This window comes from Panthera leo, chromosome E1 (genome assembly GCF_018350215.1).
Source record: "Panthera leo isolate Ple1 chromosome E1, P.leo_Ple1_pat1.1, whole genome shotgun sequence".
Taxonomy (NCBI): Eukaryota; Metazoa; Chordata; class Mammalia; order Carnivora; family Felidae; genus Panthera; species Panthera leo.
The window spans coordinates 2564566-2587079 of NC_056692.1; the positions used below are offsets into that span (position 1 = coordinate 2564566).

At 65.0% G+C, this 22514-nt stretch overlaps 1 protein-coding gene across 8 annotated transcripts; it reads left to right on the forward strand.

The window, feature by feature from the left end:
- The first annotated feature begins 230 nt into the window (after positions 1 to 230).
- KDM6B (lysine demethylase 6B) lies at positions 231 to 22326 on the forward strand. 8 transcript variants are annotated; one of them, XM_042914956.1, is made up of 24 exons: positions 231 to 373; positions 7262 to 7378; positions 12267 to 12386; positions 12650 to 12792; positions 12883 to 13024; positions 13208 to 13306; positions 13409 to 13628; positions 13712 to 13804; positions 13891 to 14052; positions 14132 to 14335; positions 14423 to 14770; positions 14862 to 17008; positions 17137 to 17263; positions 17395 to 17500; positions 18530 to 18735; positions 18833 to 18897; positions 18985 to 19056; positions 19143 to 19291; positions 19427 to 19541; positions 19639 to 19826; positions 19984 to 20125; positions 20424 to 20550; positions 20637 to 20807; positions 20937 to 22326. In XM_042914956.1, exons 5-24 carry the CDS (start codon positions 12888 to 12890, stop codon positions 20958 to 20960), a joined length of 4902 nt encoding a protein of 1633 aa, XP_042770890.1. In that variant the 5' UTR covers positions 231 to 373; positions 7262 to 7378; positions 12267 to 12386; positions 12650 to 12792; positions 12883 to 12887; the 3' UTR covers positions 20961 to 22326. The 8 variants fall into 8 exon arrangements, with proteins under 8 accessions (XP_042770890.1, XP_042770895.1, XP_042770891.1 ...); XM_042914957.1 differs by lacking the exon at positions 231 to 373 and adding an exon at positions 5726 to 6820; XM_042914961.1 differs by lacking the exon at positions 12650 to 12792.
- Positions 22327 to 22514: the final 188 nt, after the last annotated feature.

A 22514-nucleotide genomic window follows, 5' to 3' on the forward strand; every position in this document is an offset into this window, starting at 1 on the left:
GGGCGGGGCTTATTTTGGGAAACGCGCGTGATCCGAATGGAATAGGGGTTCGTCCGGCAGGGATCGGGGCCGGACCCAGTAGGTTGCACCCAGCACCCGGCACCGGGTATCCTGTTCGGCACGTGCGCTGAGGCGAGCGGCACAGGCGGAGGAGGGGCGGGGCCCGAGAGGGGGGGGACTTCGGCGCGAGGGGAGGCGGGACCATGGGAAGGGGGCGGGGCTGGGGCGCAGGGGGGGCGGTGTTTGTGTTGGAAAATCCAACTGCGCCACGGGGCGGAGCGGCCCCCCCAGCCCCGGCCTGGGAGAGGGGGGGGCCGCTCGACCCCCTGGGAGACCTTGGGGAGCCTGAGCACCTGGGACACCCCAGAACCAGGTAACGGGGGGCCGCGGGGGCGTCTGGAAAGAGGGAAACCATCTCCGCGCAGGGGGGCGGGACGCCTGAGTCTCAGACTTGTAGAGCTGGGGGTGGACGTTTCGGTCCCTGCAAAGGCACTGGCAAGAAGATCGGGGCGCAGGACGCCAGGGTTCCCCAGAATGCAGGGCGGTGTGGGGGAAGAGCGGGCGGGCAGAAGCCTTGGGTTCGGATGTCAAGAAGGGCCTGAAAGGACTCGCAGTTCCCCTGGGGCCGGGATTTCCCCTCCGCAACACTAGGTCGGGGCGGGGCGCGACGGTGCCTAACAGAAGGGCAGGACTGAAGGTCAGAGTCTGCAGATAGGCCAGGGCGATGGCCCTCTGAGGTCGGGTGTGGTCGGGCAGGGGTGCGCCTCCGGTCCCGGGGCCACTTCGGGTCTCCCTCCAGTCCCTCCCACGGTGAGGTGTGTCGCCTCAGCTTTGACCCTCGCGCCAGGAGCGCCGGGAGCCAGCCTCCCCGCGGGAGTCTTCGTGTCCACGTACCCCGCCGCCCCTCCATCCGTGGTCCCGCTACCCCACTCTGATGCTCCTCGCCTTCGCCCGGCTCGGGCCCTGCTCCGTGCGGACCTTCCCAGCGCAGCCACGAGATGGCGAGGGCGAGACGCCGCAGCCCGAGCCGCGGGAGCGAGGTGGGGGGGTGGGGGGGGGGATGTGGCCGGCGGAGGGGCTGAAGCCCCCCGCCCGGCCAGAGAGAAAGGTGGGCCGAGGTGGGCGTCTGACTTCCTGTCATCTCGGCCCCTCACAGGAAATTGTGGGCGGGAGGGCGAAGGGCAGAGGCTGGGGAGGGGGCTGGACTCCCGTCTCCGCCTCCCTGCGCTGGAGTAAATAGTGGGGAGGGGGCACGCGGCTTGGTTACCAAGCAACGCAGATTCGCTTCCTGTCTGCTGTGGCTTGTGGCTGTGACCTGGGGGCGGGGCGACTGCGGGGAAGGTCGGGGGCAGGACGCCTCGTTCTCGGGACGGTACGAGCCCGGGAAGGACGGAGGGGAGGCCGCGAGCTGCGCTGCCGCCGAAGGGGGCTCGGCGGTCGTCCGGAGGGAGGCGGGACCCGGGCGCCACAAGGAGCGCCGCTCCGCCGACCTCCCGGGGGTTGCTTGCCCCGTTGCCGGAGTAACCGGAGAGCCAGACTCGGGAGCCGGATTCCCGAACTCTCGTGTCGGGCCAATCGGCTCCCGCGGAGGCCCCTGACGTCAGGGCCCTGGCAGCCAATGTGGAGGAGGCTTTATAGAGCGACAGGAAAAGGGAGAGGGGAGGGGGAGAGGTGGAGGAAGGGAGGGGGAAGCTGCTCGGGACCCGCACGTGCACTCCCACACGCTCGCGCCCACCCCCCTCCCTCCTCCGCACGCGCCCTAGTAGCCCCCTGCGCCTGCGCGGCGAGTCGCAGCTTGCAGCACTACCGCCGCACCCCCGCCCCCCCCCTCCCCGCCTCCCCGCATTTGAATGTGTGTTTGCAAACTAGTCCCGGGCTGCGCTCCTCAGCCCCTCGGGATCCAGGCGTCTGGATCCGCCTGTCCCCTCTCGCTGGGTCTCCAACCACCACTGCCCAGCCTTGCGTGGGAGGGGTCGGCTACCTGTTTCCCACCGACCCCCAGCTGGCGCCCCACTCTCCCAGGTGGGCTGGGCGGAGCTGCGGTTTCCGGCCCCTTCTGCTCCGCCGGCGCCTTCCCGGGCTCTGGCTTAGGTTGCCTCCCCAGGGGGAACGGAACGGGTATCTGCGCCCCTTTGCGAGGCTTCAGTCGCCTGGGCTCAGCTGCCGTTGGCGGCGCGGGAGGGCGCTGCGGGGAAGTCCCGGCCGGCCCAGGTGACTCCCGCCGGGCCACCACGCCCCTTTTTCGCGTGGATGCCTCCTCTTTGATGCACCCCCAACCCTTCCCATCCCTAGCGTGTCTTCCCCACTCCTCCTCGTGCTCATGCACTCCCCCGGGCTCCTCTCGGGCTGTCTGTCCCGGGCTCCACTCGTCCTTCTCGGCTTCTCCCGGTTATATAACTCTTCCCCTCGCCGTGTCCTGGTTTCAACTCCACAGACTCCGCCCTGGAACGGCGCGGGGAGGGGCAGGAGAGTTGGGGACCCAGACAGGTTCCGGCTGGCGGCCGGCTGGGCCACGGGGGATCCCGCAGATGGGAGACGGAGCCCCGCGGGACCCGGTGCCCCCGCCCCCCACCTGCTGCCCCCCACCCGAGATCTCGCCCGGGAGAGAGAAGGCACAGTATCTGCGAGAGGCGTGTCGGGACTCCGTCAGAAATGTGGGTTGGGAGGTCAGGGCTGGAGGCGGGGAGGAGGGGCCGAGAAGCCCGAGTCCCTGGGGCTGGAGTGGTACTGGGAGTAAAAGAGATAAAGGCAAGCCGCCTGGGTTCCTTCTTCTTCTCCTTTTTGGGTTCCCAGAATTCCTAAGGCTATTTCCCAGGAAGCTTAGCCAAAGGCCCCTTTCCGCCCCTAGGGGTCAAAGGTCTGTGTTAGAGGTGGCCTGGGATGATGTCACCAGTGCACGTGCCCTGGGACGGTTGCCAGGCCGGAGGCCTCCTCCCCTTTCCATTCCGCCTCCCCCTCTCCCCCCCCCCCCCCCTGCCCCGAGTCCGATTCCAACCCCGGGCCATCTTTTCCCCCTCTCCCTTCCCTTGGCCGTAGCAGCCTGCAGGTGGGAAACCCTGGCCTGGAGTTTTGTGAGGGGGAGGGGCACGGGTGTGGTGTGGCCCAAAGACTTTGCCCCTTTGCTGGGCTACGGGAACCCGGGGTCACTTTTCCCCAGGTGGGTATGAGAACTCTCCTTCCCAGCCCCCTCCGCCCGGTGAAGGAGCCTCCCAGCAGTCTTGCCGCTTTCCCACCTGCTGCATTGCTAAGTGTCCTATTGCCCCCCTCCCCATTTTGAGTTGAAGTGGGAGTGGTCGCAAGATAGCTACTCCCAGGAGAAGAGCTGTGTGTGGTTTGTGGCGTTCTGTAGACGGCAGCTCATCTCTGATCGTAATTAGTGACACCCCAACAGTGACGAAAAGGGTCAGGAAGCAGTGTTAGGCTGAAGAGTACCGGTCTTTATTCTGTGTAGGTGGGTGGGTCACTTTCCTGAGGGAGGGGGACTCGGTTGATAGTTATGACCGCCTTTCCCTATGGAGTTAAGTTCCCGGGTTTGGTTATGATCTTAGAAAAAATTGGTTTTTCTCTTAAAGTGTTTCGGAGCTTGGGCTGTCAGGTCAGACCCGGATTCTGTTCCCAGCTCTGCCACTTAGTGGCTATAGGGACTTGGAAAGGTCACCACCTCCCAGAGCCTCACATTCTTCATCTGGAAAATTTAAATATCAATACATACCTTCTTGGCTGTTGGGGAGGTGGGGGGGGGGGGATGAGATAATTTATGCAAAGCACTTGGCAAGGTGGCGGGTGCAGAATAAATACTGAATGAAGGCTTGTTATAAAATGCTTATTATTGTGGTTAAATAGTGATAGTTATGATTTTTGTGACTGTAGTTGTTAGGCCTGGTTCCAGCCGGCCAGGACCTTAGGAGTTGGTTCTGGAGGAGTGGAGAGTCGGTCTTAATTTGGCGGGTGGGAGGGAGGGGGCTGGGGATTAGCTCCCGCTGCTTTGTGCACTTTATTTGATGAGGGCTTTAGTCAGATTTGTATTGCTTTCTTTAGGATTATTTTTCCCCCCCTCTTGGAGAAGAAACAGCTAAGACTATTCCTCTGGCCGTGAAAATAAATAATTGTATTGTGGTTCTTGATTTTTAAGCAAGACCCCAGTCCCCTCCCATGTTCTCTGGAGCCTTTCAATTTTGCAAAGGGACTCTACAGCGGGGACGGGGCTTGGCTGAGGGGTGTGTAAAAAGGTTGGGGTGGGTGGGTGGAGAGAGACTAGTGCTGGGGGCTGGGGGGGGGCGGGTAGTTAAAGGAAGAGACCGGAAGGGAGGAGGAGGGAGCCTGCTGGTGGGGAGGGAGGGAGGGGAGGAGGAGGTGGAGGAGGAGGAGGAGGAGGAGGAGGAGGAGGAGGAGGAGGGAGGGGGTTGGGGAGAGCCTGCTACAGTTCTTTGTTTGACTCCGGGACTCAGGGACGGGGAGGAGGAGGGAGGGAGGCAGAGGCTGCGAGCGCCGGGGCAGGCCCAGGAGGCAGAGGAGGGACCGTCTCCCCCGCCCCCCCAGCCCCCACTCCCCCCCCTGCTGCTCCCCCCCTCCCTACCCGGACTCCGGGGGCACCGCCGGGGGACAGACACCCAGCAGGTAACCCCGGCCTGGCTCGCCCTCCCTCCTCGGATTTTCCTCCACACCCTCCCGGATGACCCCTTTCCCCGATTCTGTCTCCCCGTTTTCCTCCGGCCTTGCCTCTTTTCCCTGGCCCTCCCTGTTCCATCTCCCCCACTTGGGCTTGTCGCCCGCTGGCCGCGCCGCCGTCTCGTGCAGCCCGACTCCCTTCCACTCGCCCGACAGCCTGTGCGCCCCAGGTCTGCCCGCGGCACCTTTCGGGGCTCTGTCTCGCCGCTTCTCCTGGCTTTGCTTTCCTTCCGACCTGTCCCCTGGGGCTCTGAGTAAGGAGGCAGCCCCTGTCTTTTCCTCGCTCCCCCAGCTCCCCGCCCCCCCCCCCCAACTCTGGCCCCCTTTCTCCTTCTACCAGTCTCTAGGGGTGGGGAGAGAACCGGAATTTGGGGGGCCCTCCGAAGGGGCAAGGGGCTGTGTGTCGCTGGGGAAAGGGGCTGTGAGTGTGTGTGTGGGGTGGGGGTGGGGGCGGCTAGAGACCTGGCTGTCTCTCCGTTGTCCCTTTAAATGGCCCTCACATTTCTGGGGACTCATGGGGGGGAGGTGGCAAGCCGCCTGCCTGGGGGCAGGGCCCTCGGTTTGTCCACACAATCAGGGGTGGTAATGATTTAAAGGGACAGCCTCGGTGTGGCCGCTGCCACCCTGCGCCGGCGGGAGGGGGAGCCGGCAGGCCGTGTCTGGGGAGGCTTGGCTGGTGAGCAGGGCATTTGAGGCTGAATCTGTCGAGGGGCCTGCCAGGTCTGGGACGGTGCTGCGGCTGGGACTTACAAGGAGGGGTGACAGCTCGCCGGGGCAGGGTTGGGGGCACTCAGCCTGGGCCTTCTCCCAGGCCCCACCTTTGGGTTCTCGGACTCCTCGGCCAAGAGTACTTGAGGCCATACTACGGAGTCTGTTGGCCATCAGGTGGAGACCACCGGCCGGTGTGCAGGTCAGCTGCCCGGCTTGGGCACATTGGAGCTGGCCCTTCGGCTTCCCTTTTGTTGTTTGGCTCTGTGCACAAGAAAGCCCCAGCCCCTCCCCCAGCTCCCCCTTCCCGTCCACATGCCCCCCCCCCCCCAACACACACACACCCACCCCAGCTGTTGGACAGATGAATTACAGCCTCCGGCTTGGGGCCAGGGCTGGTGAGGGATTAAAGCTCTGGGGCTGGCCCTTTAAATGGCTGTGGGCCCCTCCCCCACTCTGGTGTCCAGACACCCCATACACACCCTGGTGACCCCCTTGGCTGCCCCTCACTCCTTCTTTGGTCTGTCGTGAGGCCTGCCACTCCCCTCTCTCTAGGCTAGACCCTTCCCAGCACATCCCCTTCCCCTACAACACAGCTACATACACAAACACTACAGACTGCACTCGGGTGCCCGCGCGCGCGCGCGCGCGCACACACACACACACACACACACACACACACACACACACACCGGCAAGCACACGCACACCCTCTGGTCCCACGTTCTCAACATCCCTGTCCTGGAAGGTTCCAGCCTCAAGCTTCCTTTCTGTAGCACAAGAACTTTGCCTGCCTGGCCTCCCTGGCCTGCAGCTGGCCACTACCTGGCCTATGGGGGGCGGTGGGGGGGGCCCTGCCTGGGTCAGGAGTGGCTCCTCCCTGGGGGCAGTGTCATCAGCAGCCCAGGCAGCTTGCAGCACATTGCGTCATGGAGGCTGGGGGCTGGAGGCCTGAGTCTCTGGGGCAGGGGGAAGGATGCGGGCCGGCCGGCCGGGGAATGGGGGGACTAGACTGGGAACCCCAATGTCTGGGACCTCAAGGGCAGACAGCTGTGACTAAGGAAGCAGAAACCATAGGTCTCTGAGGAGCGAGTCTGAGATAAGGGCCAGACTTAGGTCTGACCCTAGATGGACACCTGATTCTTGACCCTGGACTTAGAAGGCCTAGCTTTTTGTTTCGGAGGGGAGGGAAGGGACTGGGCCTCTGTCACCTTCTTGGGCCACAGAGAGGAAGGAGGTGATGGGGAAACAGGATATGGCCTTGAGGGGTGGGATGCAAGGGAGGCTTGCAGCAGAGGCCACTTTCAGACCCAGGCCCAGAGTCAGTCGTTGTGGAGGAAGGCTCCTCCCTGCTGGGCCCGTTCATCTAGTCTGGCCACCTGTGCTGCTCGCCAAGACCTGCCCGCACCCGCCTGGGGGAAGAGGAGGGGGCAGAGTCCAGAGGGTGGGGTTGACTGGTGTCTTGATAAGGTTAGGGGTAGGGAGGAGGCTGAGCTGAAGGCAGAAGATTGCAGGCCTGGGGCCAGGATTGAGGCCGACTTGGGTGCCGACTTGGGTGCCGACGTCAGGGGCTATCGGGGCTAGTCTGGGCCCAGGGACTGTCAGCAGGAGAGTTCGGGCCGAAGGGGACTCACGGGTTGGGTGTCCACTGTGGACGTTCCCAGATGCCGTAGCACGCTCCCCTTACCCTCTGGTCCAAGGCTGCTTCCTAAAGGGGAAGGCTGGAGGACCACCTTGGGGATGGCTTTTTCTGGTTGCCATGGAAACGGGTTCTCTCATCCCATCTGACCACCAGCACCAGGCTTCTCCTCAGTAAGAAGACAGGGAGCACAGGGAAATTCTCCAGCCTGGGAGACCCCACTTCTAACTGGCTTTTTTCTTTCAGGTTCCCCCAGGCACCATGCCAGCCCCGTAGTACCACCCACCCCACCCACCGTGGTCTGCTGCACCCCACCACTGGGGCACTGGTTCCAATGAGACAGGGCACATCAAATTCCATCTGGTAAGTTCTGCTCCTGAGCAACAACCCCCACTCCCACCCCCACCAGTCCAGCTCTGGACCACATGCTTGAAGAAGAGCGGTATGATCTGGACCGTGCCCACTCCTCAGAATGGTCCAGTCCAGCTCTGAGCATCCCCCCACCATGTGGTGCTGGAGTGGTTCAGCCTTCCTGGTTTATGGAGCGCCCCTCTGTTGCCCCTGAATGGTTCAGCCCTGTATTTCACCAGCCTCTCCACTACCACCAAAAAGTCTCCCCCCAGTGCTACAACTCAGTTACTTCTGGAGTTGAATTAAACTAGAGTTTGCAAGGCTGGAAGGTAGAGGTGAGATAACCTGGGGGGACTTTTCTTGGGGTGAGGGTGCCCTATTAAGAGTTGGTGAACAGTGTGGTTCATGCATGGTGATTGGAAATTGATTTGGAGATACTGGAGGCCATTGCCACAACAGCCTGCTGCTGTTGCCATGGCAATCATGGCGTCTCACCTTTCCTTCCAGCTCCCTTTCTGTTCCATTCTGTCCCCACTGTGCTACAGCATTTGCCTCCTCCCCACCACCCCCCCCCCCCCCAAGTCTTACTTCTCTTCTGCTGCCCTCTCTCTTTGGGCCAGTTCTCTGCCTGAGGCTCTGTAGGAGAGGAGAGGATACTTAAGCCAGGGACTTAAGTTCTCTGAGTGTGTGTCGCACTGAATTTTTGAGTGGGACTGTTTTCTTCTGTGTATCTGGATTTGGCAAGATGGTTTGCACATTGGGGTGCCTCAGTGGAATTGTGTTGAATGAATGTGTTAACTGAAGGAGCTTCACTGCCAAGAAAGCAATGGCTTCTGAGATCTGCTACAAATGTCCTGCCCACACCTGCTGTAGAGGACAGGAGACGTTTGCGATGCTAGAGATGCTGGGGGTAGGACGGGGTGGGGGCGCAGGCAGGCTGACCCAGGAGATGGCCTGTGACGAGAAAACCAAGGGAGGGAGAACAGGACAGAGGCAGATAGAAGAGTGGAAAGAATGAGGCCCTGGGAAGAAGCCCAGTTCTTCCACTCTCTTGCAGAGTGAACTTGACCAAGTTACCTAACCTCCCTGAGCCTCAATTTCCTCATCTGTAAAATGGGTTTAAAAAAAAAAAAGTACTTCCTAACTCAGATTTGCGGTGGGGGGAGTTTTAAAAAGGTACGTAAAGTGCTTGCGAAGGTGCCTGGTGCCTACTAGTAAGTATTCACTAAATGCTAGCAATTATCATCATAATGGGAGCTGCAGGGAGCCTTGAGGATCAGCAAGGACGTTGAGGAATAGGACGGAACTTGATTGAAGGCAGACAGACGCCCAAATATCTGACTCAAACAGAAGGATCACTGATCCGGCAACAAGACGTCAGGATTCGGGAGGGGGTGGGGGGTGAGGCGAGGAGTCTGCAGGGTCAGCCCGCTCCAGTGTTTCCCAGACCCTGTTCGGGAACATGAAGCCAAACACAGAAGGGCATGTGCAGAGACACACGTGATCACGCAAGTGATGCAGAGGCAGACCCAGACAAAAGACCGAGACAGGAGCCAGGCAGACACACAGACAGAGACAGCCCCTCAGAGTCATGTAGACAGGCATAATGACAGGAACGCGTCAGACGCAGGCACTGAAGGAGACGAGATGAGCAGATATGCAGGTGCACACAGAGACAGACACCGGGACGACCCACACACAGCCGACCTTGTCAGACACACTGGTGAACACAGCGGTCCAGTCAGAGGCAGACACAAGGCTCGCAGTGACACATAGCGGGCCGGGGCCGGCACTGTCACTCCTCGGTGGGGGGCGGGGAGGGGCCGGCAGCGGGGGAAGGCTGGGGAAGGGAATCCCGAGCGGGCGGCCTGCCCGGGTGGCTGAGTCACAGCGGCGCCCCAGCCGGCGGCCCTCCCCTCCGCCTCCCCCCTCCCCCAGGTAAGAAGCGAGCCTGTAACCCCTCGCTTCCACCGGGCGGAACGAGGCCTGGCGGGGAGCGGGACGCGGCGGGTGCCGGCCCCGGCCCCGCCTCGGCGCGTCCGCGGACCGCGTGCGGGGTGTGTGTGTGGGGGGAAGACCGTGTGTGCGGGGTCTGGTCTTTGGCCGGCATGTGAGTCTGCGTGCGCACGTCTGGCCCCTTCCCCCGCGTCCCGCGCGGCCGCAGCGGTGCGCGCCGGGGGCTCCTCAGGCCTCGAGCCGGGAGAGGGTTAAGTGGGTGTGATTGATGGAGTGGGTCTCTCTCGGGGCTCCGGGGGAGGGGGTCGGTTAAAGTCCCCGAGTCCAGAGCCCGGATGGAAGGGGCGGAGCTGGGCTTAACCGGGAGTGCCCGGATGGAGAGGGCGTGGCCTCGGCGGGAGAAGAATTAACCCTTTCTGGGCGGCCGGCCCCGGGGACCGTGGGTCGGGCGGGAGAGGCTGGGAAGGAATGTCTGCCCCAGAAGTATACCGTCCTCCCCGCCTGGCTGAGGCCGCGTGCGTCTTCCTCTCACCTGCCTGCGGGGAGTCTGTGGGTGTCTGTCTTTGTGACTGCTGCCCGTGGCCGTCCCCTCCCCTTGGTTAGTACGGACACCGGGAGTCGGGGAGGGCTATTCCTGCCCCAAAGCGAGAGTGGAGGTGAGAGTGGACCGCGAGCCGGCGCCGGGGAACAGGTGTGAGCGCGGCGTCGAGGCTGGCGGGCGCGGGGAGGGGCCGTCGTGGGGGAAGACGAGAGGGGAAATTCCGCGGGACCGGTGGTGAGCGGTGTGTGGGCTGAGTTGTGTCTGCCTCTGACTGTGTGTCTGTGTGTGTTCAGGGAGGCGAGGGCTGAGTCAGTGGGAATAGGGGAAGGTTTTGTGGGTGACTCACGCTCTCCCACCCCGAGCCTGAATCAGACCCCGAGGGAGGGCTTTGTACGGGGGGCGGATGAGGAGTCAGGCGCCCGGGTCCCGGTGAATCCGAGGTGGTTGGCGAGAGTGAATGTGTATTTAGTGCACAGGAAGTTTTTGTTCTCCAGTGAGGGCTGCTGTACTCTGAGTACCGGCGTGGGGGGTTGTGGACGAAGGTGGAAAGGGGCTGGAGGGACGGGACTCAGTGCTTTAGGGAAAGCTGAGTCAGTTCCCCGTGGGAAAGGGGAAGTGGTGGAGGGGAAGTGTCATCATCGCAGAAGGGGAAGCTGCATTTCCTGGTAGCTGGCAGCGCCCTCGGCACCGCTTCGCAAACGGGGATCTGATCCTGCGGTGCCTGAACCCCCGCCCCCCCTCCCCCGTTAGCCCATGCGTGGTCCCGGACTTGGGTGGGGGAATGTGGCCCGGGCTACCCTTAGACCGCAGTCAAGCGCTCTGCTCGTCCCAGGGCTTTGGCAACTGACCGAAAGTCAGTGTGGTGAGCAGAGAGAGTTCGGGCAGAAACTCCGCTAGAGTCGCGGACGCCGGCCGCAGAGCCCAAGCGTTCGCAGGGCTCGGCGGGGAGTGGCGCGCCGCGACCTGTAGGGTCCGGAGCTTAGCACGTAAACAGACCACCTTGTCCTGCGGAGAGAGGACTGTTTTCACCAGAAACCCGCCTGCCCTTGCGGGCTGGGTGGAAATTTCCCCACCGCGCAGACTTCTCTCGGCGAAGGCGAACTTTCCAGCCGCCCCCAGCCCCTCGTCGCGCGCGCTCCCCCGGCTTCCTGCCCGGCGCTCGCTCCAGCTGGAGCGCTGGCCCCGCCCCCGCCGCTTTGTACTCTACGCTCGCCTCTCGCAGCTCTTTGTACTCTAGACTCTCAATGGACCGATCCCGGGAGCGGAGCCGGCTCCCTACCTGCGGGGACGCCGGGTAGGCGAGGAAGAGGCGCGGGGACGGGGATCCTGGGCTCGGGCGACAAGGAAGAACTGGGGCCGAAGGGGAGGTGCCCAGAAGGGGGGCGCTGCGCCCGTCGTGGGTCGAGGCGGCACCGACGGAAAGGGCGGGGGGGGGGGGGGCGGCGCGAAGGAGGAAGTGAAACGGGTTCTGGGTTCTTTAAGGGAGTGGGCGGTGAGAGTGGGACAAGGGTGATGTCACCGCCTGTTGGGCCCCGCCCTCCTCCCTCCCGAAGGACCCCCCCCCCCCTTACACTTACACACGCCGCTTCCGCTGCGCAAGTAGCCACGTCACGGGCAACCCCCGAAATCCCCCCTCCCTTGGGGGGCGGGGGCCACGTGGGCCGTGGGGAACCGCGTGGCCCCGACGGGGAAGGGCATAGAGGATACGGGAGCCACGCGAGAGGGGCCACTCGGGACCGCTGTGCGCGTCTTCTCAGAAGTTGGGGGATTAAAGGGAGATTTTGGTTTTGGGGGTCGGTTGGAACTGAAGACCTAGAGAGCCAGGGGAAGTGGAGGAGCTCCGGGAACTAGGTAGGCTGGGGGCCCCGACCCTAGTTTGGGATCGGGTCAGGCGTGGGGGGGGGGGGTGGTGGTGGTGGAGCGCTCGGGTCTCGGCGCGGGCGGGTTTGGGTACCGAAGTCGCCGTGACCGGCCAGCTCTCAGCAGTCACAGGGGGCACCCGGGGTGGGAGGTGAGGCACGGGGCGAGGTGAAGTGAGGAAAGGCAGCGACGCCTTTGTCTGCGTTGTGCCTCCGTTTGCCGTCGGCCGGTCTTAGGGCGCCGGGGCCGGGGGCGTTTCGGGCGGTCCTGCCGGGAATACCGGCGACTCTATGGGTGCGTGGGACTCGCGGGTGGCGCCGTCCCCCAGGCCGGCCCGAGCGTGCGACGTGCCGCCTTCACCCGCGGGGGTCCCGGGCCCTGCCTGCGCCGCCGGCCCGGGTGTCAGGTCCGGGATGGAGACCCTAGGTGGGAGCCGCGGGGTCACCCCGGGGTCACCCCGGGCCGAGCCCGTCTGACCGGCTCCGCCGCCCCTCCTCCCCCGGCCGCGGCAGGGCTAACCTCGCTCTCATTGGTCCCGGCCAGGCTGTTACTGAGGCGGAGACACGGGTGATGATTGGCTTGCTGGCGAGGGAGGAAGTCCTGTGATTGGCCGGATCTCAGGAGCTCGCCGACGCCGTGCGAGGACGCTCCCACGGAGGCCGGGTAAGCCGCCGCGGCGCTGCCCGTCCGCCCCAGTGGCTCCCGGCAGCAGCGAGCCGCCGCTGACCGGCCGTCCCGCTCCCTGCCGCTCGTCCCGGCGCCTCGCCGCTCTCCCGGGCCTCCGGGGGCTCCTTGGGCGGCGTGGGCCTCCCCTCGGGGAAAGCCGAGGCCCGACTCCCGGTGCAGATGACTGCCCGGCCGGGCCCCTGGGCCTCAGCTGTGCGCTGGCCGGCTCACGGCACTCCTCCTCCTCCTCCCCTCCGCAGAATTGGCTGTGAAGGGCCCTGGGTGGCCGTCTGGGGGCAGTGGGCACTCCTGTCAGAGCGGCTGGAGCGGGACCGTCGCCCCAGAGAGCTGGGGCAGGGGGCCGTGCCCGATCTCCAGGGCTCCTGGGGCCACTGCTGACCTGGTAAGGGAAAGACCAGGGCTGGGTCGGCCGTGTGTGTGCTGCTGGCTCAGCCTGTGCCCCCATGAAGGTCTTGATCTCTCCTTGACTCAGGCTGGATGCATCGGGCAGTGGACCCTCCAGGGGCCCGCGCTGCACGGGAAGCCTTTGCCCTCGGGGGCTTGAGCTGTGCTGGGGCCTGGAGCTCCTGCCCGCCCCATCCCCCTCCTCGAAGCGCATGGCTGCCTGGAGGCAGGTGAGAACACGGGGCACCCCTCTCCCCATCTCCTCTCTCTGGTCACTCTCTGGGTTTCTGCTGATCTGTGGACCCCAGTGGGGTCCTCAGCTGCTTTCCCTTAGTCTCTCAGTCCCCTCATTTCTAAGTAGGGACGGGACCACTTCACCTTGCTGCATGTTCACAGACCCCTTCCGTCTCTAGGTGCTCTGCCAGCATCGGGCAGCCCCCACTCTCTGCTCCCCCACCCCCTTCACATGGCAGTAGCTCTGGACACCCCAACAAACCGTATTATGCTCCAGGGTGAGTACGGAATCAAAGGTGCTGTAGACGGGACGTAAGCCTGGGGCCTCAGAAGAGGCCCCCCGGGCCTGACCAGCCCCCACAACCCCTTCTGCCCGGTAGGACCCCCGCCCCGAGACCCCTCCACGGGAAGCTGGAATCCCTGCACGGCTGTGTGCAGGCACTGCTCCGAGAGCCGGCCCAGCCAGGGCTGTGGGAACAGCTGGGGCAGCTATACGAGTCCGAGCACGACAGCGAGGAGGCCGTTCGCTGCTATCACAGCGCCCTTCGATACGGAGGAAGCTTGGCTGAGTTGGGGCCCCGCATCGGCCGACTGCAGCAGGTGGGATGAGGCAGGGCCCCGGGGGGCTGGGCTTGTGCCTTCTGGCTAGGCGCCCTCGTCCTAACGTGTGCTTCTGTCCCCAGGCCCAGTTCTGGAACTTTCACGCCGGCTCCTGCCAGCACCGAGCCAAGGTCCTGCCCCCCCTGGAGCAAGTGTGGAACTTGCTGCACCTTGAGGTGAGACGGGGGCCGGTGGGCTGGGGAGGAGGCCCCTGGCTGGATCTGCACGTGGGTCATTCTCTCTCCTTCCTTTTTGTCTTCAGCACAAGCGGAACTATGGGGCCAAGCGGGGCGGTCCCCCCGTGAAGCGAGCCGCTGAGCCCCCAGTGGTGCAGCCCGTGCCTCCTGCGGCGCTCTCAGGCCCCTCTGGGGACGAGGGCCTCAGCCCCGGGGGCAAGCGCAGGAGAGGCTGCGGCTCTGAGCAGGTATGGTCGCATGTAGGCCACGGGCCGCCGTGGGCAGGACTGGGCCACGGTGCCGTTCTCACGCTCTCTCTTCTTCCAGACTGGCCTTCCCCCGGGGCTGCCGCTGCCCCCGCCGCCACTGCCCCCGCCGCCCCCGCCGCCCCCGCCGCCGCCGCCGCCCCCACCCCTGCCTGGCCTCGCCACTAGCCCTCCATTTCAGCTGAGCAAGCCAGGGCTGTGGAGCGCCCTGCATGGAGATGTCTGGGGCCCCGAGCGCAAGGGTTCGGCACCCCCGGAGCGCCAGGTGAGCCCCAATCGATTGCCCCTCGTCTCTTAACCGCAAGTCCCCCGTCCCCCACGTGTCACTCGTGGCCCTTTGCCTCTCCCGCAGGAGCAGCGGCACTCGCTGCCTCACCCGTATCCGTACCCGGCTCCGGCCTACGCCGCGCACCCCCCTGGCCACCGGCTGGTCCCGGCCGCACCCCCAGGCCCAGGCCCCCGCCCCCCAGGAGCAGAGAGCCATGGCTGCCCGCCTGCCACCCGTCCCCCCGGAAGTGACCTTAGAGAGAGCAGAGTTCAGAGGTCGCGGATGGACTCCAGCGTTTCACCAGCAGCAACCACCGCCTGCGTGCCTTACGCCCCTTCCCGGCCCCCTGGCCTCCCCGGCCCCACCAGCAGCAGCAGTAGCAGCAGCAGCAGCAACACCGGTCTCCGGGCCGCGGAGCCGAGCCCAGGCATTGTGAGTTCCGGACTGCGGGTGGACTGCGGGTGGAGCGGGCGGTGCCACCCCCACCCCCGGCAGCCGCCGACCGCCTGTACCCTGCTTGCAGCCCGGCGCTGATCATTACCAAACTCCCGCGCTGGACGTCTCCTCTCCCCAAGGCCGCCTGGGGCCCTCGGCACACAGCAGTCGGAAACCGTTCCTGGCGGCTCCCGCTGCCACGCCTCACCTGTCCCTGCCGCCCGGCCCCCCCTCGCCGCCCCCGCCGCCCTGTCCCCGCCTCTTACGCCCTCCGCCCCCCCCTGCCTGGCTGAAGGGCCCGGCCTGCCGGGCAGCCCGCGAGGATGGGGAGATCTTCGAGGAGCTCTTCTTTGGGTCTGAGGGACGCCCCCGCCCTCCCCCACCACCCCTCCCCCACCGCGAGGGCTTCTTGGGGCCTCCGGCTCCCCGCTTTTCTGTGGGCACTCAGGATTCGCACACCCCTCCGACTCCCCCAGCCACCAGCAGCAGCAACCATGGCAGCCACGGCAGCAGCCCCACGGGGCCCGTGTCCTTCCCCCCGCCTCCCTACCTGGCCAGAAGTTTGGACCCCCTTCCCCGGCCCCCCAGCCCCAATCTGAGCCCCCAGGACCCACCCCTTGCGCCCTTGACTCTCGCCCTGCCTCCAGCTCCTCCCTCCTCCTGCCACCAAAATACCTCAGGAAGCTTCAGGCGCCCGGAGAGCCCTCGGCCCAGGGTCTCCTTCCCAAAGACCCCCGAGGTGGGGCCGGGCCCCCCCCCAGGCCCCTTGAATAAAGCCCCCCAGCCCGTGCCGCCCAGGGTTGGGGAGCTGCCTGCCCGAGGCCCGCGGCTCTTCGATTTTCCCCCTACCCCGCTGGAGGACCAGTTTGAGGAGCCGGCTGAGTTCAAGATCCTCCCCGATGGGCTGGCCAACATCATGAAGATGCTGGACGAATCCATTCGCAAGGAGGAGGAACAGCAACAGGAGGCGGGCGCAGCCCCCCCGCCCCCGCTGAAGGAGCCCTTTTCGTCTCTGCAGCCTCCGTTCCCTAGTGACACAACCCCGGCCGCCACTGCCACCGCCGCCCAGGAAGAGGAGAAGAAGCCACCACCAGCCCTGCCGCCACCGCCGCCTCTAGCCAAGTTTCCTCCGCCGCCCCCGCTCCCCCCACCGGCCGGCCCGGCCAGCCTGCTCAAGTCCTTGGCCTCCGTGCTGGAGGGACAGAAGTACTGTTACCGGGGGGCTGGAGCCGCCCTCGCCACCCGGCCCGGGCCCTTGCCCGCCACTCAGTATTCGCCAGGCCCCCCATCAGGTGCTACCGCCCCGCCGCCCGCCTCGGCGGCCCCTAGCGCCCAGGGCTCCCCGCAGCCCTCCGCTCCCTCGGCATCTCACTTCTCTACCTCAGGCGGGCCCTGGGCCCGGGAGCGCGGGGCGGGCGAAGAGCCGGCCCCGGGCCCCATGACCCCCGCCCCGCCGCCCCCACCCCTGCCTCTGCCCCCTGCTCGGTCTGAGTCTGAGGTGCTAGAAGAGATCAGTCGGGCTTGTGAGACCCTTGTGGAGCGGGTGGGCCGGAGCGCCACGGACCCGGCAGGCCCGGTGGACACGGCGGGCCCGGTGGACAGCGGGACCGAGCGGCTGCTGCCTCCCGCCCAGGCCCGCGAGGAGAGTGGCGGGGTGGCGGCGGCGGCGGCGGCAGGACCAGGCGGCAGCAGCAGCAGCAAGCGGCGGCAGAAAGAGCACCAGAAGGAGCACCAGAAGGAACACCGGCGGCACAGGCGGGCCTGTAAGGACAGCGTGGGTCGGCGGCCCCGAGAGGGCAGGGCAAAGACCAAGGCCAAGGCCCCCAAAGAAAAGAGCCGCCGGGTGCTGGGCAACCTGGACCTGCAGAGCGAGGAGATCCAGGGTCGCGAGAAGGCCCGGCCCGATCTCGGCGGGGCCTCCAAGGCCAAGCCACCCACGGCTCCCGCCCCTCCGCCGGCCCCCGCGCCCCCTGCCCAGCCCACAGCGCCCTCGGCTCCCGTTCCCGGGAAGAAGGCTCGCGAGGAAGCACCAGGGCCACCAGGTGTCAGCCGGGCTGACATGTTAAAGCTGCGCTCACTCAGCGAAGGGCCCCCCAAGGAGCTGAAGATCCGCCTCATCAAAGTGGAGAGTGGGGACAAGGAGACCTTCATCGCCTCCGAGGTGGAGGAGCGGAGGCTGCGCATGGCGGACCTCACCATCAGCCACTGCGCTGCTGACGTCGTGCGTGCCAGCAAGTAAGTGCCGGGAGGTGGCCCCCCCCCCCCCCCCCCCCCCCCCCCCCGGCCACTGGCCCGGCCCAGTGGGGGGCTCCCTTCCCCATCACCCTGATATTCCTGCCCTCATGTCCCTATCTTCCCCACAGGAATGCCAAGGTGAAAGGGAAGTTTCGAGAGTCCTACCTTTCCCCTGCCCAGTCTGTGAAACCGAAGATCAACACTGAGGAGAAGCTGCCCCGGGAAAAACTCAACCCGCCCACACCCAGCATCTATGTACGTATGACCCCCCCCCCCCCCGCCATGGGTTCTGAGACCGCATCTGGGCCGTCGGGGGCAGTGGGGGACGGGGCTCAGAGCCCGGGGCAGGGCTCTCACCCTGGCCCTGTCTCCTTGTCATCTCTCAGCTGGAGAGCAAACGGGACGCCTTCTCACCTGTGCTGCTGCAGTTCTGCACAGACCCTCGGAATCCCATCACCGTGATCCGGGGCCTGGCGGGCTCCCTGCGGCTCAGTGAGTATGGAGGGGCAGGAGGGTGAGGGGAGGCCTCGGAGGGCCCCCATGCTTGCAGGCCCCGGACCGCAGCTCTCACGCGCTATTCTCAGTCCTCCGCAGGCCCTACTTGAGGCCTTGGGCTTTCTTCCCATCACTGTGTCCCCAGCACTGGATAGAGGGGCAGGGGATGGAACCCAGGACCTGGTTAGGGTCACTTTTGGCTTTCTTGATCGATGAGGATGAGAATACAGAGCATACAAAACCCCTGCCGGCCCATGGTTTGGGGATTTTTTTTTTAAAGTTTATTTATTTTGAGAGAGAGAGAGCGGGAAGGAGCAGAGAGAGGAGGGAGAAGAGAGTGAGAGTGGGGAAAGGCAGAGAGGGAGAGAGAGAATCCCAAGCAGGCTCCACAGTCAGCACACAGCCTAATGAGGGGCTCGATCCTACGACTGTGAGATCATGACTCAAGCTGAAATCACGAGTCCCAAAGTTGGTTACTTAGCCCATCGAGCCACCCAGGTGTCCAGGGCTCTCTTTTTCAGTGCTTTATCGTGCAAAAAATTTTTTATCGGGCAAAATTCCAAACAAAGGTACCTACGTACAAACGGAAACCACACAGAAACATAAAACGCAATCGTCTCTCCTCTATGTCCGTAGTGTTCTCTATACCCGTATATCCTTCCTTCCCACCACTGTTAGCGTGAGGCGCGTTCTAGGCTTGTACTTAAGTAAATCTCTGGTTGGATCCAACGGTAACTTAAGGAAACTGCCATTCATTGAGCACCTATTAAGTGCCAGGTGCAGTGCACCTGTGGCCTCACGCACACCTGAGGACTCTCCTGGAGGTGCCCCGGCTCAGAGCAGCAGCAGGAGAAAAGGGGGTCGCCCTGGGAGGGCCAACCTTCCCAGCTGCCTGTGGGGCTGGGCTGGGCTGAGCTTTGTGAAGCTGGGGGGGGGGGGGGGCGGGGAGAGGCTTGGGGAGGAAGAAGGCCCTCGCTCCCTGCCCTCCGCCCTTGCCCCGACGCCCTGCTCGGTCCTGCCTTGCAGACTTGGGCCTCTTCTCCACCAAGACGCTGGTGGAGGCGAGCGGCGAGCACACGGTGGAGGTGCGCACCCAGGTACAGCAGCCTTCGGACGAGAACTGGGACCTGACGGGCACGCGGCAGATCTGGCCTTGTGAGAGCTCCCGTTCGCACACCACCATCGCCAAGTACGCGCAGTACCAGGCCTCGTCCTTCCAGGAGTCCCTGCAGGTGCGAGGGGCTGCCCGGGCCGGGGGTGGGGATGGGGGGTTGGGTTCCCCGGGGGGTGGCACTGACCCCAGCCCGCCTCCCCGCTGTGGCCCAGCAGGAGGAGAAGGAAAGCGAGGATGAGGAGTCAGAGGAGCCCGACAGCACCACGGGGACCCCTCCTAGGTAGGTCCCGGTCGCCCGCCGCCTTCGTGTCCTTCCCCTTCCCGTGGCCGGCGGGTCTCCGTCAACCCGTGCTCTTTGCCCCGGCAGCAGCGCGCCAGACCCGAAGAACCATCACATCATTAAGTTCGGCACCAACATCGACCTGTCCGATGCCAAGCGGTTAGTGCGGCTGGGGGCAGGGGCGCTGCCGGACCGGCAGGGGTCGGGGGCGGCCTCTCACTTCTGTGGCACCTTCGCCACCGCAGGTGGAAACCCCAGCTACAGGAGCTGCTGAAGCTGCCCGCCTTCATGCGGGTCACCTCCACGGGCAACATGCTGAGCCACGTGGGCCACACCATCCTGGGCATGAACACCGTGCAGCTGTACATGAAGGTTCCCGGCAGCCGAACGCCAGGTGCGCTCCTCACCCGGGCGCGCGCGAGGGGGCGGGGCTGCCGCTCCGCCAGCCAACGGGGACCCGGGGGCGGACCGGGCGCGGAGCGCAGGCCGGGCTGCCGCCTGCCATGCCGTTCTCTGTCGCCCCCTGCAGGCCACCAGGAGAACAACAACTTCTGCTCCGTCAACATCAACATCGGCCCTGGCGACTGCGAGTGGTTTGCGGTGCACGAGCACTACTGGGAGACTATCAGCGCCTTCTGCGACCGGTGCGCGCCACCCTGGCCCCGCCAGATACACCTCCTCCCACCCCCCAGTCCCGCCCCGTCCCTGTGGCTTCCGTCTGACCCTGTGGCCACCGCGCAGGCACGGCGTGGACTACCTGACCGGTTCCTGGTGGCCAATCCTGGATGACCTCTATGCTTCCAATATCCCCGTGTACCGCTTCGTGCAGCGCCCCGGAGACCTGGTGTGGATTAACGCGGGCACCGTGCACTGGGTGCAGGCCACCGGCTGGTGCAACAACATTGCCTGGAACGTGGGGCCCCTCACCGGTGAGAGGGCGGGGCCCGTGGGGGGTGAGCCCCGTGGAGGGTGAGCCCTGTGGGTGGCCGGGCTGGACGGCAGCCAGCTGCCAGGGAAGGGAAGGCCTGGGGGCCGGCGTGGCCGCGGCTGCTTGAGATGCCTCCGTTTCCCCCTCTGGCCCCGCAGCCTATCAGTACCAGCTGGCCCTGGAACGATACGAGTGGAACGAGGTGAAGAACGTCAAGTCCATCGTGCCCATGATTCACGTGTCCTGGAACGTGGCTCGCACGGTCAAAATCAGCGACCCGGACCTGTTCAAGATGATCAAGTGAGAGCCCCACTCGGGAAGGAGCCCATCTCCACCCAACTTGGCCCCGCTCTTGTCCTTTCTGTCCGATTCCACCCCGTCTTCCTTCTTCTCTGCCCCAGACCACGTGCCCTGCACTGTACCCGCTCCCGCTCCGCTGAGCTTTATTTTCCTGCGGCCCAAATAGACAAGAGCCACATGTCCACTGTGAGCCATGCCCAGGTCAGGGGCCGTGACCCCAGCCTGGAGCCGGGAGGCCCCGCCCCGCCCCGTCGGCCTCACGGCCCCCCTCGCCTCCCCTCCCTCTGCTCGCGCGCAGGTTCTGCCTCCTGCAGTCCATGAAGCACTGCCAGGTGCAGCGCGAGAGCCTGGTGCGGGCCGGGAAGAAGATCGCCTACCAGGGCCGGGTCAAGGACGAGCCCGCCTACTACTGCAACGAGTGCGACGTGAGTGGGCCCGCCGCGCCCTGGAGGGAGGCGCCCCGCCGCCCCCGCTCCCCGTGACCGCCCCCCTCCCCTGCGCCCCGTCCCAGGTGGAGGTGTTCAACATCCTGTTCGTGACCAGCGAGAACGGCAGCCGCAACACGTACCTGGTGCACTGCGAGGCGTGCGCGCGGCGGCGCAGCGCGGGCCTGCAGGGCGTGGTGGTGCTGGAGCAGTACCGCACCGAGGAGCTGGCGCAGGCCTACGACGCCTTCACGCTGGTGAGGGCCCGGCGGGCGCGCCCGGGGGCCGGGGGCGGGGCCGCGGGGGGGGGCAGGGGGCGGGGCGCGGGCGGAGCGCGGCGCCCGCCCCCGCGCCTGAGCCCGCCGCCGCCGGTTTTCTCCCCGCAGGCCCCCGCCGGCGCGTCGCGATGAGGCCGGACGCCCCGCCCGCCCGCCTGCAGGGCGCCGCGGGGCCACCAGCACACGCCTGGGCTGGACCTAGGTCCCGCCTCTGGCCGGGAAGGGGGTGTCGGGCCCGGCCCTTCCGCCCCATTGGCAGCTCCCCCTCACTTAATTTATTAAGAAAAAGTTTTTTTTTTTAACAAATAAGAGGAAAAAAGGAAAAAAAATGGGAGACGGGGGAGGGGGCTGGCAGCCCCTCGCCCGCCAGCGCCTCCCCTCACCGACTTTGGCCTTTCTAGCAACAGACACAAGGACCAGGCTCCGGCGGCGGCGGCGGGGGTCACATACGGGTTCCCTCACGCCTGCCGCCCGCCCGCCCGCCCGCCCGCCCGGCGCAGACGCTCGCGGCTCGTGTTTGTACATAGACGTTATGGCAGCCGAGGTTTTTAATGAGATTCTTTCTATGGGCTTTACCCCTCCCCCAGAACCTCCTTTTTTACTTCCAATGCTAGCTGTGACCCCCCTGTACATGTCTCTGTTTATTCACTTGGTTATGATTTTTGTATTTTCTGGGTTTTTTTCTTTTTTTGTTTGTTCGTTCTTGGTTGTTTTTGGTTTTTCTTTTTTGTTCGTTTTGTTTTTTAATTTATAACAGTCCCACTCACCTCTATTTATTCATTTTTGGGAAAACCCGACCTCCCGCACCCCCCAAGCCATCCCGCCTGCCCCTCCAGGGACTGCCCGCCGCCGGGCTCTCCCCGCGCCCCAGTGTGTGTCCGGGCCCGGCCCGTCCGTCTCCGCCCGTCCGCCCGCGGCTCCAGCCGGGTTCTCATGGTGCTCAAACCCGCTCCCCTCCCCGACGTCCTGCACTTTCTCGGACCAGGCCCCCACTCCCGACCCGACCCCGACCCCGCCTGAGGGTGAGCGACTCCTGTACTGTAGGGGAAGAAGTGGGAACTGAAATGGTATTTTGTAAAAAAATAATAATAATAAATAAATAAAAAAATTTAAAGTTTTAAAGAAAGAACTATGAGGAAAAGGAACCCCGTCCTTCCCAGCCCCGGCCAACTTTAAAAACGTGGACCTTCCCCTCACACCCCTCCCCCCCCCCCCCCCCCCCCCACTTTTCTTTTTAAGCGTGAACCAGCCCAGGGCCAGGGCCTCACTGGGGCAGGGACACCCCGGGATGAGTTTCTCTGGGGCTTTATTTTCCTTCCGTCGGTGGTTTTTTTCTCCCACGCTGGGGCTGCGGAGGGGTGGGGGGTTTACAGTCCCGCCCCCTCGCACTGCACTGTCTCTCTGCCCCAGGGGCAGAGGGGTCTTCCCAACCCTCCCCCTATTTTCGGTGATTTTTGTGTGAGAATATTAATATTAAAAATAAAATCCGAGAAAAACATCCGGTTTGGATACGGTGCTGGGGCTAGCGGGGCGCGCACTTGGGGGGAGGGCTGCCCGGCGGGGCCTCCCGCGCAGACCCCGGCGGGGCGAGCCCCTCCCCGAGGCGCCTGTGGAATGTCCAGCGCGCCGGTCCGCTCCTCGGTCTGGGGGGGGGGGGGGGGGGTGCCCGATCCCGGAGCCGCATTC

Excerpts from the sequence above, each read along its gene's own strand:
- KDM6B (XM_042914956.1), top strand. The coding sequence starts at position 12,888 with ATGCATCGGGCAGTGGACCCTCCAGGGGCCCGCGCTGCACGGGAAGCC. Across the intron at positions 13,025-13,207 it reads GCATGGCTGCCTGGAGGCAG|GTGCTCTGCCAGCATCGGGC; the intron begins GTGAGAACACGG and ends TTCCGTCTCTAG. Across the intron at positions 19,292-19,426 it reads TCCCGGCAGCCGAACGCCAG|GCCACCAGGAGAACAACAAC; the intron begins GTGCGCTCCTCA and ends CGCCCCCTGCAG.